We start from the raw sequence: 22,237 nt of genomic DNA on the forward strand, positions 1-22,237 counted from the left end.
GTCATTTATCTCTGTGACCACAGGGACAACCCTTCTGTGGTGAGTCCTACTTTGTTTAAAGCAAACTTTCGTCCTGACCCCCTGTCTTTGTCACCCATTTGCCCCCCATCTCTGCAGTCCCTGTGACCACCCCCCCGCTCCCAGAGTCACTCTCCAGCCTCGCCTCCATCCGGCTGAGCACCCCTTCTGGGTTCCATGGGAGCATTCACCCTGGTCTCAGACAGCCACAGACACATCCCGGAGGAGACCGAGCAGATTGTGCAGGGGCACAATTTATGTGGGCTCCAGGGCTGGGCTTCCAGTGAGCCATGCTTCTGAAAGGAGCAGTTTGTGGCTATTGCCCAAGAAAAGTACATGCAGGTTCTTCCTGACATTTCTCTACCACTTTGCTCTTTCCACACTGATCTGGGACTTTCCAGTCTCGGCTTGGAGTCAGGGCTCTGGGGGAGAAGTCTGTCTGTGGCATTCTGGAAAACATACTCTTTCCCTGGGTGATAGCCCAAGTTTGTCTTCTTAATAAAGAAGTCTAGTACAGCAGCTCCTTAAATTCTTTCTTTTGGAAAGTTGTGAATGTCCCTCTTTCCATCCTCTGTCTTGAACTTGTTCTTGCCTACCCCTGAGAATAAGTCCTTTAGCCACATGAGGTCTAGACGTCCCTCTGCTTGGGCTCCAGCAGCTTTTAGCAAGGTCTACCAGGTGCCATGAAGTTCTTCTTCCCAACAAGACCAGTCATGTTTGGTCTGGTATCCCAAGTCCCCTGGTGAGCTGGACATCCTTTTGTGTGCATGTCTTCCTAACTCTGTACTCGATGTCACAATTTGGTAGCTTGGTGGGAATTTTTACACCATTGAAATTTGCAACAATTCACATCTTTTCTTTTCCCAGAAATCCTGTTGTTAAACTTTACCAACATATTACATTCCAAATTTCAGTGAACATCACCCTTACTTTACTTTTAATCAGGAGTCTGTGTGTGGGAATGGACTCCCTCCGTTGGTGTCCAAAATCTTTTTTTTTTTTTTTTGCCTTTTTGCCTTTTTGCCTTTTTGCTTTATCTAGGTCCACTCCCACGGCATATGGAGGTTCCCAGGCTAGGGTTCGAATCAGAGCTGTAGACACCGGCCTACACCAGACCCACAGCAACGCAGGATCCAAGCCACATCTGCAACCTACACCACAGCTCACGGCAACGCCAGATCCTTAACCCACTGAGCAAGGCCAGGGAACAAACCCGCAACCTCATGGTTCCTAGTCGGATTCGTTAACCACTGAGCCACCACGGGAACTCCGGTGTCCAAAATCTTTTAGAGATCTGCTATTCTAGGAAGCCCTAAGATCGGATCTCAAAGGCTAGCATGTTTGTACTTGTTCTTGGGTTGGTCTGAGGAGGTGGAGATATAAAATGGTTTTCTCTGTAGGAGCGCTGACCTTGTTGATAATTGTGTTTTGACTCTGTCTAGTTTCATGGAGTACACAATGAAAGGCCCTGTCTACACTTCTATTAACTTGTAACATTTCTTAGAAAGTCTCTCTCCCTCCTCTCCTTTCCTCCTACACCATCTCTCTCTCTCCCTCTTTCTCCTTCAATTTGTTTCTCTCTTTATATATGCATATGCACACATACACACACACACAACACACACGAGTACACACACTGCAGTAACCAATAGGAAAACAAGTGAGTTTTCTCAACATACCAGAAAATTTTTAAAAATGTACACAAGGAGTGTACATGTACAAAAGTGTACATGAGGAGCTCTTTCTGTAATTAAAAAACAAAACAACCTCCCCCAAGAAAACCAAAGCAAGAAACCCCACAGAAGCAAAACCTTTCCTTCTACCCCAGATCATAGACAGCTAGGATAAGAAAATTTAGCGTTGATTATTTCCACTCATGGAAAGTTCCCTGCGGTACACAACACTTTGCATATGTTTGTTTATGTACCGTCTCACAAAGCACTTCTAGAAATATCTACCATGGAAAATAGATACCTAATGATGACGACATTGCTGATGGTGTTGATGATGAATTTGATAACAAGGACGAGGAAGATGACTAAATTTTAAGCTTGCATTCACTCCCTTCAAGGAGCAGGAACTAACTGCCTTAGTGGTAACTTCAGCTACCAACTCAGAATGCATGAGTTGGGATAGGGATGGGAAAAGCGTTTCCTGGCACATATCTCTCCAGGAATGCCCTCCTGTCACCCCATCTCTCTCCACAACTGCAGTGTCCTAATCTCAAGGAATTCAAAACTCACAGGAGACTCTCAGGGAAACTGGGATGAACTCCTGGGCTACAGGGAAGAGTTATCAAAACAAACAACCTCACCCACATCTGGGCCTTTAAACTGTGACTGACATGGTCCTAGTCTCATGCAAAGTGCTGACAAACAAACCTCAGACCCTGGACTCAGAGTCTACAGTCAATCGGAGAGAGAAGCAGAAGCATCTGAGAAATAAGGTGGTAATGCGGATCCTCAGCCCAAAAGAAACAGAAGAGGGGACATGACTGACGGCTAATTCAAGGCTCTACACCAGTGGTTCTCAGTGGGTGACCTTTAAAAATGATGCCAGGACTCTACAGTACAGCAAATGATTCTGAATTTCTGAGAATAGAGTTAATTTTTTAAATAGTTTTAATATTTTTAAAATATACCCAGTTGATTATGATGTACAGTCAGAGATAAAAGCCATTGATCATTCTAAACATAGAGGAAGAGATCCCTGTTAGATAAAGAAATTAATTGAGGCTCAAGGAAGAAGCCAGACAGCCAGTGGATAGAGGAAAATGTACAAGAATGAGACCAACAGTTGTCACACTCTGTTCCTATAGGGGCTAGCATTATGGACGCACAAAAAGTGTTGTGGTTTTTAAGAAAATGATCACGGAGCAGTCTATTTTTTCAATTCACAAAAAAATTAATGTTCAATATGCCCTCAATTGTGTGTTAAATATATTTTTATTCAAAACTTTGACATTCATAATCCTTCACTATTAAGCTTCATAAACAAAATAATTAATGAAAAATAATAAGAAAACTCTGCTGTGGGAGTTTCCGTTGTGGCGCAGCAGAAACGAATCCCACTAGGAACCACGAGGTTGCGGGTTCGATCCCTGGTCTCACTCAGTGGGTTAAGGATCCAGTGTTGCCGTGATTGTTCTCGATGTTGTCTGATACTAACCAGTTAGAGACCCCGGGAAAGATGTTCATCCCAACAGGATGACCTCAGGGGCAACAATGAGATCTCGGATGTGACTTCTGTTGAGGTTTTTGATAGGCTAGATGAGGAAGGTAAGACTGAGAAGGTAAAATCTGGGCATAGACCATTACTAACTCATAATTTAATAATTTTAAGTAAGTTTGCCTCCTTCTGTATGTCATAAGGGACCACACCTGTGAGTGTAGGAGTTGAGTTCTAGACTCTACCTTACTACTTTGAGTCAGTGATGTTACCTCTCTACACCTCAGGTTCTTTAGTTATGTTCCTTCCAAACTTAAAGAATTTATCACTGAAAGACTTCCACTGTCAATCAGAAAAAATATATACATAACAGTCCCAATAAATTCTGAAAAAGAATTTAACAACATAACATTCAATCTTCTACTCAATAAAAAGATCTTAGAAAATTTAGGGTAAAAGGAGTATCAATGAGATGATGAAAACAATTTGTTGCAAATAAAACTTGTAATGTACCAGTCATCACTATAAATGAGTTTTATTCTAAAATTATAACAAATAATAATACAAATAATACAAAATATATGTCATATATATATGGTAGAATGGTAAAAGACTATCACACTTTGTAAATAAGATGGAAAATTTTTAAAAGTTGATTTGAAAATGATTAAAACTAGCAAGAAAAATCTCTGAATTGACCACATGCTATTTATATAAACAAACGCTGAGATGAATTTGTGAACAGAAATGGCCCTGTGCATAAGAGCCACTAAACACAAATTATTTAGAAATCACCTGAATAAAAGTATTCAGAACCCAGATGAATAAAACTACAAAGTGACCTACAGAAGAGATGAATTATGAAGAATCATGCCATTCTCTTCAAAAGAAAGAACAAGCTACATAATTAATAAAACCCCAATCAAAATTTGTACCTTTCTTTTCTTGGGGACATGAATTACTAAATTATCTGAGTTAATGACTTTCAAAATATAATGTGATCAATAAGAAAATACTAAGAATTTAAAGATAAATGGGCATTTAAAAAAAAAGAAAATCCATAAAACAGAGATTTCAAAGGAAAAATATTTTGGAAATGTGTACTTTCACAAATAACGAAATATAAATATGCCAGTGATGGAAGGATGGTTTAATATTTATAAATTAATCAATATAATATGCCACTTTAACAAGTTTAAGAATAAAAATCATGCAATATGCCAGTGATGGAAGGATGGTTTAATATTTATAAATTAATGAATATAATATGCCACTTCAACAAGTTGAAGATAAAAATCATGCAATCATCTCAACAGATGCAGAAAAAGATTTTGACAAAATTCCACATCCATTTGTGATTAAAACTCTCAATAAATGGGCATATAGGGAACATACCTCAACATAATAAAGGCTATATTTGATAAGCCTGCAGGTACCATCACACTCAATGATAAAAAGATGAAATCATTTCCTCTAAGATCAGGAACAAAACAAAGAGGCACACTCTCAAAACTTTATTTATCATAGTATCAGAAGCTCTAGCCACAGCAATCAGACAAGAACAAAAATAAAGGGAATACAAATTGGAAATGGAGAAATAAAACTATCACTATTTGCAGATGACATGATGCCATATATAAAAATGTCTTAAAGACACTACCAAAAATGAACTACTAGAGCTCATCAGTGAATTTGATTAAGTGGCAAGATACAAATCTAATAAATCTGTTTCATTTCTATATATTAACAACAAACTATCAGAAAAAGAACTTAAGAAAACAATCTAATTTACAATTTCACCAAAAAGTATAAAATACCTAGGAATAATTCTCAGGAGGTAAAAATCCTATACTCAGAAAACTATAAGACATTGATGAAAGAAACTGAAGACAATACAAACACAAATGGAAAAATACATAGTGCTCATGGATTGGAAGAATTAATATTTAAAATGACCACTATCCAAGGCAGTCTACAGATTTGGTGTGATTCCTATCAAAATACCAATGGCATTTTTCACAAAATTAGAACAAATAATTCTAAAATGTGTGAGAAAAGACCCAGAATAGCTAAAACAATCTTTGAGAAAGAGCAACAAAGCTGGAGGCATCACATGGCCATATTTCAAACTACACTACAAACCTACAGTAATCAAAACAATATGGTATTGGTCTAAAAACAGAACATGGATCAATGGAACAGAATAGAGAGCCCAGAAATGAGACCACACTTACATGTCAATTAATCTACAACAAAGAAGGCAAGAATATACAATGAGGAAAAAGCCTCTTCCACAAGTGGTTCTAGGAAAACTGGACAGCTACATGGAAAAGAATGAAATTAGAACATTGTCTAATGTTATATACAAAAATAAAATGGATTAAAGACTTAAATGTAAGACCTGAAACCATGAAACCTAGGAGAAAACATAGGCAGTATTGTCTGCAACATCATTCTTTGCAATATTTTTCCAGATGTGTCTCCTCAGGCAGGAGAAGCAAAACCAAAAATAAACAAATGGGACTACATCACACTAAAAAGCTTTTGCACAGAGAAGGAAACTGTCAACAAAACAAAAAGCCCATCATCTAAATTGAGAAGGTGTTTGCAAATGATATATTCAATAAGGCGTTAATATCCAAAATATATAAAAAATGCATACAACTCAATATCAGAGGAACAAACAATCCAATTTAAAAGTGGGCTGAGGACCTGAAGAGACATTTTTCCAAAGGAGGCATACAGATGGCCAACAGGGACATGAAAAGATGCTCAACGTCACTAATCATTAGAAATAAATAAATCAACTCTCCAATAGGGATCATTTGAAATGTATAGAAATATAAAATCACTGTGATGTGTACCTGGACCTAACCTAGCATTTTAAATCCATTATACCAACAACCAGCAAACTCATAGAAAAAGAAACCATATTTGTGGTTACCAGAGGTAGGGGTGAGGGGAGAGGGATTGACTGAAGGTCAAAATGTACAAACTTCTAGTTATAAGATAAATAACCAAGGATGTAATGTCCAACATGATATTAATAGCATTAGCACCACTGTATGTTATATATGAAACTTATTTAGAGAGTAAATCCTAAGAGTTCTCACCACAAGGAAAAAATATTTGCTTTCTATGTCTTTTATTTTGTATCTGTATGAGATGATGGATGTTCACTAAATTTGTTGTGATAATCATTTTACCGATGTATGAAGTCAAATTGTTACACTGTATACTTTAAATTTATACAGTGTGGTAGGTCAATTATATCAGTAAAACTGCAAGAAAGAAAAAAATGAAAACAATAAAATACAATTTTACATCCATGATTGACTCTTTTAAAGAAATACCACCAAATTCTAAGTTATATGCATGAAAACAACCCTCTTGTATATTTCTATTGCAACAGATTTATCATTAATTCTGAATCTGGAAATTGAATTTTTTTCTTTTTTTGTCTTTTTAGGGCCACACCTGCAGCATATAGAAATCCCAGGCTAGGGGTTGAATCAGAGATGCAGCTGCTGTGATTCATATGCCACAGCCACAGCAGCACCAGATCCAAGCTCCGCTGGCAACCTACACTACAGCTTGTGCCACACCAGATCCTTAATCCACTGATGGAGGCCAGAGATCCAACCTGCATCTTCATGGATACTAGTCAGGTTCTTATCCCACTGACCCACAATGAGAACTCCCATGGCAACTGAATTTAGATAATATTCTAAAATTCAAACAAAAATCTGGAATTTTAAAGTGTTAATTTTTGTGTTATTTACAATCTTGAATACATACACAAATTCAAAACAAATATAGAACAATAAAATGTTGATTAAATAAGGATGTTGTAAGTCTATAGTATTATCTTCATCAGGAAGTGATCATGATATAAGTAATTTTTAGGAGACTGGTAGAAGTTCCATTCCACCCTTATGTGTCTGGGTCTACTCACCTATCATCTGTAGCCGCTCCTGACAAATGGATTTCTATCACAATTTTACTACTATCATCTGAAGCTTGAAGATGAAACTGATTTTGCATTTGCTTCACACGGCAATGGAAAAGGTTCACTAACATTAAAGATTTCAATGTAAGCAGGTCCCAAAGATTCCAGCTCTGAGAGGGGCTTAAATGAAATGGAATGAAGTACCACTTCAATCAAAAAATTTGAGCTTTATTGTTGAATAGGGTTAAAACAGCAAGAGCACATCTAGTTCCACAGTAAACCTTTGGCATTGTAAATCAACTGAGAATTTTATTTTATTTATTTTTTGCTTTTTTGGGCTGCATTCATGGTATATATAAGTTCCCAGAATAGTGGCTGAATCAGAGGGGCAGCTGCCGGCCTATGCCACAGCCACAGCAACTCAGGATCCAAGCCACGTCTGCAACCTACACCATAGCTCACGGCAACAGGGGATCCTTAACCCACTGAGCGAGGCCAGCGATCGAAGCCACATCCTTATGGATAGTAGTCAGGCTTATTACCACTGAGCCACAATGGGAACTTCCCAACTGAGAATTTTAACTAAGAAATCCCCTTAGTCCACATAAAGCATGATGAACCCAGAAGGTAGAGAACAAAAGGTTAGGGAAGAGGAAGGAGCTGAGGTGGCCTTTGACATTTGTCTCCTCTAACGATTGCACTCTGGGGTCCTCAGAGCCCAGATGGGCAGCAGCCCTCAGAGCTGTAACAGCAGTCACAGCCCCCCAGAAGGCTCACTCTCACAGCCTCTGTGAGGGTCACCAGTCCAACCAGAGTCATCTGCTCTGATGGACGAGACGGGGCCTACGGTGGCTCAGGCAGAAGCCCCCAGAGCTGGGGCTACAGCAGGAGGAGACCAGAGGGGGCCATGGAGCTGGACACTGGGGGTGGCACTTTGGAAAGCATTTGAGGGTGAACTTGGGGGGTGCACTTAGGAGTGAGCTTTGGATGAGGTTGTCAGGACATCCTGGCAGAAGTTCAATGGAGCTGAAAGACAACACAACACATTTTCATGTCTATTAAGCTTTAATTAGGATCACTCCCACCTCGTTTTTGCATCTTTCCACATGGAAATCATGAGCTGACCTTAGAAAATATTTAAGAAGTCAGACTGCAATTTTAATAAACTTTATGTTGGTTTTTGTGCTAAAAGAACAGTATTTCATTTTATTTCCTGGGTGAATTCTGTGTCTGCAGGGAATTCAGAAGTGGGAGTGTCAACCTTTTCAGTTGCCCTCCCGTGAGAACCCAGTACTCAGATATTAAAGGCATATAAAAGGATACTCACCAGAAACAGGCTTTAAAAAGCCAAGCCTCAGGGCAAAGTTGACATAGACGGTTGACAGTAGCACAGCTGTTGTTACCATCTGGTAAAAGTGCCTGTTCCAGATGAGTCTTTTGACAAACGTCACCTAGAAACACTGCACTTCTACATTCCTATGTCAAAAAGTTAATTTTATTTCAGATCCAAACAAAACCAATCCATTCTGCACGTTCCTTCAAATATCACCCTTCTCAAGGTTGTCTGATTCCTCCACCCGGTTGTCCTCTGAAAACTCACCCAGCTCCACCTTCACCCCGGCTCAGTGCCTGCCCCGTGGCTCCCCAAACACTCACCCTTGTTAAAGATCTGAACACAAGCACATGAAGAGAGTGAAGCAGCAAGCGTGTCCTGTATGTTATTGTAAGAATGAACTTCAGTGCACTTTTTCATCTTATGACGTCTTATGGTTTCTGTGTTTATGAATTTTTGTTACACACATCTGCAAATTTGGACTTTTCTGGACCACTTTTCAGCAGGAAGTTTCTATGGAGGCGGTAGAGGTGTGGTTGTTCAGGTCTCTCTGCTCACGGGCTCCCTCTTCTGTCGATGCAGTGAATGACAGGTAGCCACATCACCTAGACTCTCAAGATTTGTTCTGGTTCAGGAGAGGTCTAAAGTCAGTCCTGAGACCCCCATCCACACCCCACCCCCATATCTCCAGTGGCCACTGACACCAGGGGACCCATCCCTTCATTCCAAGGGGTTCCACTTCCTTTTCTAGGATGCTGCTTCCTGAGATCTGCCACTCCAGTCTGCCGTGAGCAAGTCCGCACCCAGCAGACACCCCCATTCCATCTCAGTCGTGTTTGTCGATGTTCCCACTCAGGACAGAACTCTTTCCTGGGAGTGAGTACTGGCAGGTAATTCCTGAGAAATGCCATTGCTAAGCCCCTCTGCCCTCACTCTTCTCTGTGACCCCATCCACAGCTGGTGGGCAGGATGTGTGAATCTGTCACCTTGGCCACACACACACACACACACACACACACACACACACACACACGTCATTCAGAAGCTGCAAGTTTTCTCTGAATCCTGGAATTACTGAAGATGTAGTGTGTATGTATCCATGCTTATGAGTCCTGTGTGCCTTTTCACTTTGTATGGCTTTCTGGAGGGAAACTGGTTAAGATTTGAAACTAAGCTTCCACCATGTGTTTCAGGAATAAAAAACTGCTGCTTATATAAAAATCAGTGATCAGAATAAAATAAAACATTACATTCATTTTATAATTAAAGGTATATAAAAGCACAAACAGAAGGAGAACAATGAGCCCTAGAGTTAATACCAGCCATGGATCGCTGATTATTACTATCTTTTTTCCGCCACGCTCATGGCATGGAAGTTCCCAGGCCAGGGACTGAACACGTACCACAGCAGTGACCCAAGCCACAGAAGTACTAAAGCCGGATCCTTAACCCACTGAGATACCAGGGAACTCCAAATTATTTGTATTTTCTAGTCTACATCTTTTCCAGGTTTCCGCAAAGAGCACATTTCCTTTTCAGAATTAAACCAAATGAACATTTACATTTAAACACACACACACATACACACACACGGCTTCTCTGATGGGGAAGAGGGTAGATTGGAGGGGAAATGCCTGCAGGAACGAGGCCAGTCTGGTGGCTATTTCCCTCATCCAGGTGCCCAAAGTGAGAGGGGTCCTGAGCTGACAGCGTGGGATTGCCTTGTCCTTGGGGCTCTTGCTAATCTTCCTGACACTCACTCCCAATCTTCTACGTAAAGTCTCTGCTGTTTGTAGCTTTTCACCGACCCTGCCTTTATCTGGCATGCGCTGCCCTCCGCCTTCAGCCCAGTCCTCCTTGTTCCCTTGGCCCATCTCTGCCCCCTGCTGGTCTCTTCACTGTCGGCAAGCGAGGTCTTCCCCCTCCTCCGCCCCCCTTCACCTGGGTCACCCTCCTGAGAACCCCCACCCCCAAGAGCTTTCGTCTCACCACTCCAACCATGCATTCTCTTACCCATCATGAGCTCCTGCTTCCTTTCTCATTTCATAGTTTTGGAACGATTATCTGGTGAATGGCAATGGCAACGATGGAGAGAAAAGTTTCTAATTTCGATTAGTCGAAAAATATATATATCTCACCTTAAAAATGGCCATAGGAGACATTACTACAGATGGAAATGAGCTAATTTTTCAATTAGTGATTCACATAAACCACAAATACGTTTTAGGGAGATCTCACCTAGAGCCACAATCTGATAAGCAAAAATTTGTCTTTTAGAAAATTGGCATCAGGCGACTTTATTTCTTTAAAAACTATGGAGGTCCAGGAGTTCCCATCGTGGTGCAGTGGTTAACAAATGTGACTAGGAACCATAAGGCTGCAGGTTCACTCCCTGGCCTTGCTCAGTGGGTTAAGGATCCAGTGTTGCCGTGAGCTGTGGTGTGGGTCGCAGACGTGGCTCAGATCCCACGTTGCTGTGGCTCTGGTATAGGCTGGTGGCTACAGCTCCAATTCGACCCCTAGCCTGGGAACCTCCATATGCCGCAGGAGCAGCTCTAGAAAAGGCAAAAAGACAAAAAAAAAAAAAAAACTATGGAGGTCCATAGTGAGCTTGAGGGACTTATGATGTTTAGAGTAGTCATTGCAGAAGCTTTAGTTTAGGACTCTTAAATGGCCTCAGTAGTTTCAGCTCAAGGCTATTGAGGGAGAGACAGTGAAGTATGACAGAGGCTCCCTGCTTCCTCAGGAAGGGCCCTTCTTTCTACCTTCCCCATCCACGATTACCCAGAGAACTGGTTGGAAGTGGGATGAGGGAGGAGAAATTACCCTATAGTGAAAGGACAGGAGCAGAGCAGCTCTGGTCCAGGAGGTACAAGGAAAGGTGACAGTGGGTCAACAGGGAATGTGACATAGGATGTGATCCCCAGAAGCTAGGCACGGTGGTCCTATTGACAGCTCCTCCACCCGGGGCAGGACAAGGTACAAATATTTTCCAGATACATTCAGCCTATCGTACTGACTCTCTGTTAATTTTTTATTATAGTTGATTTACAATGTTCTGCCTATTTCTGCTGTACAGCAAAGTAACCCTGTTATACATATACATACATTCTTTTTTTTTCACATTATCCTCTATCGTGTTCCATCACAAGTGATCAGATATGGTTCCTTGGGCTATGCAGCAGGATCTCATGACTTATCCATTCCAAATGCAATAGTTTGCATCTGTTAATGAGTAGATGTGAAGTGGAATCTCATTCTAGTTTGGATTTGCACTACTCTGATAACTATTTATGTTGAGCAATTTTTCATGTGCCATTCGTTGTCCATTTATGTATCTTCTGGGAGAAATGTCAGTGCAGATCCTTCATCCGTGTTTTTTTTTTTTTTTTTTTTTTTTTTTTTTTTTAGTCTTTTTGCTATTTCTTTGGGCCGCTCCTGCGGCATATGGAGGTTCCCAGGCTAGGGGTCGAATCGGAGCTGTAGCCACCAGCCTACGCCAGAGCCACAGCAACGCAGGATCCGAGCCACGTCTTCGACCTACACCACAGCTCACGGCAACGCCGGATCATTAACCCACTGAGCAAGGGCAGGGATCGAACCCGCAACCTCATGGTTCCTAGTCGGATTCGTTAACCACTGCGCCACGACAGGAACTCCCTTTCATCCATTTTTAATCAGGTTATTACATCTTTTTTATTATCGAGTTTTCAAGTTCCTATATATTCTGCCTGTATATAATCTTTTATCAAATTTATGATTTACAAATACTTTCTCCCATTCTGTGGGCTGTCTTTTCACTTTCTTGATAGGGTCCTTTGAAGCATGGAAGTATCACATTTTGATGGTCCGAGTTGCCTGAACCTCAGCCATGAGCCAGGTGGCAGAAAGGAAAGTGGGACATTGGCTCAGATCCCAGGTTCTTAACCCCTGTGCCCTCAGGCTGCTCTCTGTCTCCCTTAGCCCTAGACTGAGCCAAGAGCACTGGGCAGGCTCAGACTCCGGGCGCCCTTCAGCCTCTGTTGTTTAAACATTTATTTAACATGTGTTTAAAGGAGAAGCTGGAGCATGAATGAAGACAATGAAGCAGACTCACCCTCTCCAAAGGCAGGTGAGTGATAAGGAGTTACCAACCAGGCCTGTCCCTCCAGGGTAGCAAATCTCATGCCAAGTATTTATTTTTCTTTTTATTTATTTATTTTTTCAGCCATGCCCCCGGCATATGGATGTTTCTGGACCAGGGATGGAACCAAGCTGCTGCAGTGGTAACGCCGGATCCTTAACCCACTGTGCCACAAGAGAACTCCTCACACCAAGTACTTAAAATCAAATGAAAGGAGTTCTATTAAATACATCTTTCTCCATCTCTTTGCATTCCAAATGATTTTTAACCGCCGTGGTTACCGTGTGCAGAAAATTAATTTATACACAATGTGGTGGGCTAAACAGACCAGGGTGCTCATGGTCCAAAGTGTTTATCCTGGGGGCTCCCAGGCTCTCCTGGTGACCTCCTGAGTGAGAGGACCTGTGTCACACAGTCCATGATTACTCAGGACAATCCCATTGAGAAACGCTATGATGCAATTGTTCTTATGTAATTACCCTTCTGGAAAAAATTCTTCTAGCTTAACCCTTTCTCAGACCAAAGCATCCTATGCAGGTGTGTTGCAGGGACTCTGGGCTGTAAGAGATTTAAGGAGAATGAAAGAAGGGACTTTGCAAAGAGGCAACAGAGCTTTATTGTGTGAGCGGTGGGGCGGGGCGGGGGGGGAGGGAACTCAGGATCCAGTATAAACCTTGGGCCATCAGAACAAACAGGGCGCTTCATAGGCCCTCTCAGCCCCAGGAAGAGAAGAGGGAGCAGGGGAAGCTTCAATCTAGAGCAGGTCCTGTCTTGAGGTCTCTCCTACAGATGTCTGTGACACCCAAGGTCTGGGTCAGCAGCAGCCCCCGGAGCCTTCACAGCACCCAGAGCCCCCCGAGGGCTGGCTGCAGCAGTCAGAGCTCTGGTGTCTGCGGTGGGACCTGCGGCGCCTGTGGTGGCTCAGGCAGCAGCCCCCATGCCCAGAGCTGCAGCAGCCCCCTCCCCCAGAACTGGAGCCACAGCAGCCGCCAGAGCTACCACTGCAGCAGGAAGAGACTGGAGGACACTTGGGAGGGCACTTGGGGGGGCATTTAGGGGTGGGGCACTTGGGAGGGGGCTGGCACTGCTGCTGGTTCTGTTGGCAGGACATCTCAACTGAAGTTAAAGCAACCTTAAAGTAAAATGAAAATCCATCAGCACAGACTAAACCATTAGCTATTCTCAAACCATTACCAGTCTTCCAGTAACATGTTTGTACAGCCTACTCTCACTCCAGACCCAAAGTCCCACAATTGCATACAGTTGGCATTCAAGTCCTGTGCATGGACTGTATGCTGTGTACAAAGATCAGTTTGTCACTAGTTTATCCCCATCATCTTATCCCATCAAATGAGTTCACAACTAAGCAGAGGCCCATCCTCTGTATGTGCATCGAGCAGAGGTGTGAAATCTGATGTCCAGGGGACAATCCACAGAGCCTTGAAGAAGATGCTCCCTCTCCCACTGGCCACAAGATCTCTGCTCCCCAAGGCTGATCCTTGCTTTTTCCAGAACTCCTGCCATGTTTCAACCCCTCACCCAGCCTCCTCACTCTGTGCTGCTCTTTCATTCACCACATTTGGGATGTGCTCCAGGTCCCTCTTTTCCATAAAATCCAGAGCCCTCCCTCAGGCTTGGACAGATTCCACTTACCAGGACCAGCCTTGGAGTTAGTTCTCGTTCCTGAGGTGTCAGAAAGGATAAAGAAGAAGGACCAAGGATGCCTTTTATAGGGAGATGCCAGGCTGGGCTCAGAGGTGAGCCTTATCTCTGGAAGCTGCAGGAGCAGCAGCTCTTGCACAACCAAGGAAGGAGTAGGGCCATTCCTGACATTCCCTTCTAGAAAGCCATGGTCATCCCCAGGCTTCCCACCAACTGACAGGGCCTTCAGCAAGTCACACCCTTTCCGGAAGATGAGCCTCGGATGGCCTGAGATTCCCAAGAAGCTGGTCATGGGGCTGAGGCTCCAAAGCCCTGGATCACTGCACGCCAGGCCCTTATGAGATGGGCGGCCACACTTGTGGTTCCAGGCTTGGGACACTTGTCCCAGGTGGGGCAGGATAGAAGGAATGAGAGGGCGGAAAGGGTTAAAAGGATTTTTTCAGGAAAAAGCTACAAGAACTGTATGTGTATAATTGAGAAGTAAATAAGCCCAGGATTACATCAAGATATCAAGCCCCATGACCAGGGAAATGATCACGGGATGGAGAGAGAACAAATGATGAGAGGGCTATAGATCTGAGGTCCTAGAAAGACATTCAGTGAAGAGATCCAGGAGACAGTCCGAGATGCCTTCCTGGAGGTTATTCATTCCCAGGCTCAGTGGCCTTGGAGGCAGGCTTCACCCTGGCATTCATCGTTATTTATATATGCATCTATTACATTGATTTATTTAAAGAACCAAGTGTGCCAGGTATCCTGCCGAACCCCATAAGGACCTAAAAAGTGTTTCTGTGCTCACTAGGCCTCACGTTCTGATGGCATCCAGACTGTGGACTTAAACATGAAAAAAAAATACCAAAGAGGAAGCCAGTGCAGCCCAGTCCGATGAGGACACAGCGCGCTGGCACTGTTCACAGTGCTTTCCTTATGGTTCAAGGATGAGAAACACAAAAGGGAAAATGGACTCCAAAGGTCTAGGACTTTTCTATTCTCTGGCTACTGACAACCAGAGGAGTTGGCTCTTGTTGATTTTTTTTCTTTCTGCCTTTTTTTTTTTTTTTTTTTTGCTTTTTAGGGCCGCTCCCGCGGCATATGGAGGTTCCCAGGCTAGGGGTCGAATCGGAGCTACAGCTGCCAGCCTACACCACAGCCACAGCAACTCAGGATTCAAGCCACATCTGCAACCCACACCACGGTTCACAGCAACGCCGGATCCTTAACCCACTGATCGAGGCCAGGGATTGAACCCACATCCTCATGTATACTAGACAGATTTGTTTCCGCTGCGCCACAACGGGAACTCCTTGTTATTTTTTTTTATTCAATCTCTAAGTATACACACGTGGGTGTACACACACACACACACACACACACACCCCTCACATAAACACACACTCAAGCCTATCCTACTCTCACCCCATCGTGATTACGAACACCTCTCAGAGAATGAGGAAACTCGGGATGACCAAGCTAAGACAGGGTGGACGCGTCAAAGGGCCCCACAAACCTCATTGCAAAATAATGATTCAGGAGATGTGATTCCGTACAATCTTCTTTAGATCTCATGGACTTTTCTCAAGCGAAGAAGCATTCCAAAAAGCCTAATGGACTGAGAGCTTCTCAGGGCAGAAGTTGTGTCTGATCCATCCCTAAATCCCTGGTTCCTGACAGATGTGCCCAGATGCCATCCAAAATTGCTGAGGGTCGGGCTAACTAAAGGCTTTGTTCATGTGTTGATTCATTCCAGCCTGGACCTGAAAGGTTGGGGGGAGGGAGTGGGGGAAGGCTCACTACTTGATAAGTAAACTGGAGACCAGGCACCTCTAGGTTGACAGGGATGTAGAGGTCACCTACTCTTCTCCTTGGGACCTCAGTGATGAAGCCATCTCTATTTCGTTTACGGCTCTGTCCCTAGCATGATGAGCAGCACAGAGCGTGATCTCAAAGTGAATACATTAATCTGTTTAATCCAAGCTCTTCCAATCACTCACTGGCAAGCCCCGCTCACTCCCTTACTCACCATCACCCCCTGCTCCCACCTGGGCCAGCAATAGTGGAGCTTCCTGTTCAGAAGCCCGTAGTATGGCACACCTTTCCCAGGGCTCTTATTACAGTTTAGGAATAAGCTTTTTGAGAGCTGGGACCCCCTCTAGTCTGCATGTAAGGTCTAGAGGCCAGCCATTTACTTTACTACGTTATTAAGCATCTTCTAGATGCCAAACACATGACAAGGCATGTCTTTCCGTCTTTTCGTTAACATTCAAACCAATGAATAAGATCATAATTTTGAGAAAGGACCCCTATTACTTAGGACAGGGAGAGATATTTCAAAGGTTATATACTAGAGCTAAAATGTACCCCGGGCTCCCCGACTATTTTGTCACAGAGATCTGCCCTCCCTAGCCTGTCTGTTTCTCACTGAGTTAAGGGGTCATTGTCTTGACTAAATCAGTTCAGTCATCAGTCTTTACAACACAAAGAAATCAAGACTATGTGACTGCCTCTTAGGGGATGTCAGAGGGGGAAGGGAGACCCAGAGTCCCCACTGAAAGCACAGACCAAGGAAGGATGCGTGGACGGAGAGGATTCTTCCAATTCAGGGCTCCTGAGCCAACAGCCCGAGAATGGCTCGTACTTAAAGCAGACTTAAAAGATCCACCTGAAGTGTGGGAGGGAATCAGAATGGAATATTTCCCCAGAGACAAAAAAACTTTAAATGAACAAACTGTGACTTTGACCTGAGAATTTTAAGGGGACACATAGAGTCTTTATCCAGAGGTCCCAAGTCTACTCTCCAGGATTCTAGCCTGGGACACTGTGGCTGGTAAAGGCCCTTAGACCCTGCCCCAAAGAGTGTGTGTGTGTGGTGGTGGCGGGGGGGGGGGGGGGGGGGGGGTTCTGGGAGTTCCCAAGGCCTCCTGGGAGGCAGGCACATTGAGGCAGGAGAATGTCAGGAATGACCCAGCACGTGTCTGGTTGTGCAAGAGCCACCTCCTGGGCCTCCCAGAGCCAAGCCTGGAGCCTATAAAAGACATCCTGGCTCTAGCCTCTCATCACCTCTGACTCCCCAGGGACCACTGTGTGCTCCTGCCTGTGACCAGGGTGAGTGGGAAATTGAGCCAGGAGGCTCTGAGCAGGACAGGGAAGGAGGTGACAGCTGGGAGGTGAAGAGCAGAACAGAGGTGGGGAGGAAAGAGGGAGGCTGAGGAAAGAGGATCAAGGCTTTGATTCCTGCCATACTGAGCAGGAATAAAATCCAGATGAGAAGATCATGGCTTAAAATGTCCTTGGTGCTTCCCCACTCTGGAAGCTGCCCTGAGCTAAAAGGCCTGGGTCACCTCAAGGGGATGAGGGGTTTATTTTATATGAAGACAATGGCGCTCTGCCGACTCGAATACCGCACGCAGGCTGGTGAAGATGGAGAAATCCCTGCTTCCAAGGGGAATCAGATGTTTACCACATCTGGATTTAAATCTATGTGCTTGTAACTAAAGGATATATATTCTTTCCTTCTGGATGGTTTTCTGGGTGTTCTAGATTTTACCGACCACAGATTGGTTTTAATGGAGGTAAAAAAGCACGACTCTGGATCGAACCTAACAAAACCATGCCATTACCCTCTTCCAGGTTGACTGAACTGCCAAGATGTCCTGCCAGCAGAACCAGCAGCAGTGCCAGCCCCCTCCCAAGTGCCCCCCCAAGTGCCCCGTCCCTAAGTGTCCCCCCAAGTGCCCTCCCAAGTGCCCTCCAATCTCTTCCTGCTGCAGTGGCAGCTCTGGCGGCTGCTGTGGCTCCAGTTCTGGGGGAGGGGGCTGCTGCAGCTCTGGGCATGGGGGCTGCTGCCTGAGCCACCACAGGCCCCATCTCTTCCACCGGCGCCGGCACCAGAACCCTGACTGCTGTGAATGTGAGCCCTCGGAAGGCTCCGGGGGCTGCTGCTGACCTGGACCCTGGGGACCCCCAAAGAACAAATGAACAGAGCACCAAATATGTCTGCTTCCCCCCGCCTCACTCCCCATCTCAGACATCCTGACATCCGGGGCTGACATGTCCTGAGCTAACTCAGACACTTCTGTGTGTAGACCTTTCTGCTCCTCCTCCTTTACCTTTGCAAAAATAAAGTTTCGGTTTCCTACTCAGAAGGTGTCCCGGCCGCTCCTTCAGCCCTCCCTCTGCCAGCTCTCCTCTAGGCATCCTGGGACAAGGGAAGGGCCTGGCTAAGGGGTGGGTAACTAGGCAGTTTCCCAGGGCTTTGTTTTATAAAACATGGGAAAACACTGCCAGAAGTGTAACAAAACCGAGGAAAGTGCACTTATCAGAGTTTTCCAGAGGAGAGAACATATGTTGCTGAAAGAAATGGGGAAGCAGGTCAAAGTGAGACTGCTATTTGATCCTGATATTTGGTCATAAATGACCTTCTCAAAGGAGACTTTATTCAGAAAGCCACCAGACCAAGAAGAGGGCACCTAAGTGTCCCAAAAAACCATCTTACCAGAGTTAGAATTTTTTGGGGTGGGGGGGCTGGCCCATGGCATATGGAGTTCCTGGGTCATGGGTCAGCAGTCGAGGTCAGGGGTCACATCCCAGCCATTGTTCCCACCTATGCTACAGTTGCAGCAAAGGCAAATCCTTTAACTCACTGTGCCAGGCTGGGGATTGAACATGTGTCCTGTGCTCCAGAGACACTTCTTTTGTACTAAAAGGGGAGAGGGCGTGGCTGATGGTTGCAAATCCTTTGTTCTTGCAGCCATGTATGCCTAATCAGGAGTTTCCTGCACACCCCAACAACACAAGTGGTATTCTCTGCTCTGCAACTTTTTATCTCTATATGCATGATCTTTCAAGGTCAAGCCTGGGAGACAGAGCCTTGAGAATGAGCTATCATGTATATTTCAGGATATAGGCAATACCTTTGCAAATGAGCAGAGCCAGCATGAAGCAACAGAGAACAAAGGTTAGAGCTAAAGTAGCAGATCCAATATGAAGTCACCTTAGTCCTTTTTTGTTACTTGAATTTCTCAGAAGAAGTTTGTTATTTCTCCCTTTAAAAGTTGCTATGAGTTCAAAGGGTTAATAGATGTAACGTGCCAAGAGCAATGCCTATCCCAAACTGAAGCCTGTGTGAGTGTTAGCTATTGTTGCCACTGCTGTTTTGTTGTGAAAAGAGAGCCTGGGTTGCCAAAGAGCCTGGACCAATCTAGGTCAACGTCCTGCTTCCATGGGGACTCCCTCAGCAACCAGGCCTCCCATCGCCATGGCCACCATCCTGGTTATCTTCTCTGTTTTCTGGGACCAAGAATAACTGAGAGGTGAAGATAAATTATTAGAGCACCTGCAACTCTCAGGAGCTAACCAATCTCTCCTTTTATTCCTTGACTTCCCCAGCCAGGTTTTCTATGGGAAACCCCTTCTATAATAAGTGACTCTTTTCCATAACTTCTGTTGGAAATTCCAATAACTCTGGCTTGGGTCATCAGTGTCAGAAAGTGAGACACGTGAACCAGGAGAAATCTCGACAAGGCTCTTTACTTCTGCAGAAGGGTGCGGGCACTCCAAAAACTGTGCGCCGAACAGAGGACCCTCCCCTATTCATCCCCAATGCAGGTGATGTACCTGTCCCCTTCCCATGGGCCAGGTCAGGGTGCACTCTTCTGGGCTGGCTAATTTGAGACAAATTGTTACTGGGACAAGAGGGAAAGGAGAGGGGTGAGGGTTGGAGGAAGGTGAAACCAGAGCAAAATGGAGTAACCAAGATTTCCTTTGATGGAAAAGACATTATGTTACTTTCCACGCTTCCTCCAGGTACCAAAGGCTCAGGACTCAGGACAAGAGACTGGCCCAGGGACCAGCATGGAAACAAAGACACTTCTCAGCCAGGCTGCGAAGAATCTATGTGGGGAAAATTCTAGGCTCAAGTTGGACAGAGATCCTGAAACCGAGTTGCTCTGCATATTATGTAGCTGTCTGCTCCCCTGGATCCACACAGCCACATCCTGTGTTTATCTCCTGAACTAGTGGGGCAGCCCCTGCCTGAGGGCTTATCTCAATGAATAGATCTTCCGTATCTGGGTCATCGGTTACGTTTCTTTTTCAATCAACTTTAAAATTATAAAAAAAAAAATTTTGAAACAAAACAGCTGTAAATTACGGGAAAACAGAGACTAGATTAAACATCTCCCCATAGCCCATGACTCAGATAATGACGTTGACATCGCCACTCTGGTCCCAAAGAGCATCGTGTATTCAGCTGTCTCCCAGCCCCAACTCACACGATCCCTGGGCTTTCAATAGCCTCCTGCCTCCTTACTTTCTGTTAGTATCCGAATTACCCTGCCTCCTTCCTCTCCGTTATCAGCCAGGAATTATAAAAGTAATTCTGAGAGTGATTAACATGACGGAAAACATGAAAATGTGTGGTATATGTCTTATGACAATTCTAGTTGCAAAAAATTGTCCAGATAAAAGTTTATGTGTCCCAAAATAAAACATGATGCACATTTTGTTTACAGTAAATCTCCGGAGTTTTCAATTAACAGTATTTTGGGCTATATTTTGTTACATAATAGACTTTACCAATAGATAAAAGTATTGGATAGAATTCCCCAGAGCAGAACTTAAGAATTTCTGTGCATGGAGTTCTTGTCGTGGCTCAGTGGTTAATGAACCCGACTAGGATCCATGAGGACATGAGTTTGATCCCTGGCTCTGCCGTGAGCTGTGGTGTAGGTCGCAGATGTGGCTCGGATCCTGCATTGCTGTGGCTATGGTGTAGGCCGGCAGCTACAGCTCCGATTTGAGCCCTCGTCTGGGAACCTCCATATGCCACAAGCGTGGCCCTAAAAAGACAAAAGACAAAAAACAAAAAAAAAAGAATTTCTGTGCAAATGACATTTTAAGGTGAGATTTCCAGGAGAAAGATCTCAATGCTTTGTAATTTTTGAAGCCTCGTTTATGATCCAAAATATGTTCAATTTTGATAAACTCTCCAAGTACACTTGAAAAAGAATACAAGTTCTGTCATTGTTGGATTTTGTATTTTTTTAAAGAATAATGTAATTATTTATTTATTTACTTTTGTCTTTTAAGGGCTGCTCCCACGGCATATGGAGGTTCCCGGGCTAGGGGTCTAACAGAGCTGTAGCCACCGGCCTACGCCAGAGCCACAGCAACACGGGATCCGAGCTGCATCTGCGACCTACACCACAACTCACAGCAACGCCAGATCCTTAACCCACTGAGCAAGGCCAGGGATCGAACCCGCAACCTCATGGTTCCTAGTCGGATTCGTTTCTGCTGCACCATGACGGGAACTCCTGGATTTTGTGCTTATATAGGCTAAAAGCAGCAAATTTGTAATCATGTTTTCCCTATCTTCTACATCCTTGCTGAATGGTTTGTATCATTTTTCCATTAATAACTGAAATATAATATGCTAATATATACTAATGTTGTAGTTTATTTTTCCACTTGATTATGTATTTATTATTATTATATAATCAATTTTCATTTAGATTTATTGTTTGTTATTCATTCCTATATCTCTAATATCTGGGGTCATTTTCCTTATGCTTAAAGAACTCTTTTAAGTACTTTCCTTTGTCTTGGCTTCTGCTAATAATTATCTCCATTTTCCTTTGTTATAAAAATGCCTTTGCTTTTCAACATTATTTCCAGTGTATACAGGTGCTGAATTGATTGCACTGATGGTTAACAATTTTTCATCCCTCTTTATACCCATGCCTCTTGCTGTAACTTTGCAGCTCCTCCTTTCAAAGGGTAGAATATATTTCTAAAATCTCTGATTTTCTGTGCAGTTTAATGAATTGTTTTGGCCAATGGAATGTTAGCACATATGATAAGGTTGCTGAAATTTGGCCTCTGCTCACTGGTGCCAGATAGAAACATAGAAATGCAGAGACTAGAGTTTGGGCCAAAGGGGAAAAATAGCTTTATTGTTTTGCCAGGCAAAGAAGAGTCACAGCAG

General features: G+C 43.9%; 1 protein-coding gene across 1 annotated transcript; it reads left to right on the forward strand.

Moving 5' to 3' along the window:
* Positions 1-17,894: 17,894 nt before the first annotated feature.
* LOC146404079 (late cornified envelope protein 2A-like) lies at positions 17,895-18,342 on the forward strand. The gene has a single exon (XM_085024316.1). It carries the CDS (start codon positions 17,899-17,901, stop codon positions 18,193-18,195), a length of 297 nt encoding a protein of 98 aa, XP_084880442.1. The 5' UTR covers positions 17,895-17,898; the 3' UTR covers positions 18,196-18,342.
* Positions 18,343-22,237: the final 3,895 nt, after the last annotated feature.

The sequence above is a fragment of the Sus scrofa genome, chromosome 4, assembly GCF_054392235.1.
Source record: "Sus scrofa isolate SSC_HxYL_T2T_F1_AM1 chromosome 4, Sscrofa_HxYL_maternal_Yorkshire_Landrace_v2.0, whole genome shotgun sequence".
NCBI lineage: Eukaryota > Metazoa > Chordata > Mammalia > Artiodactyla > Suidae > Sus > Sus scrofa.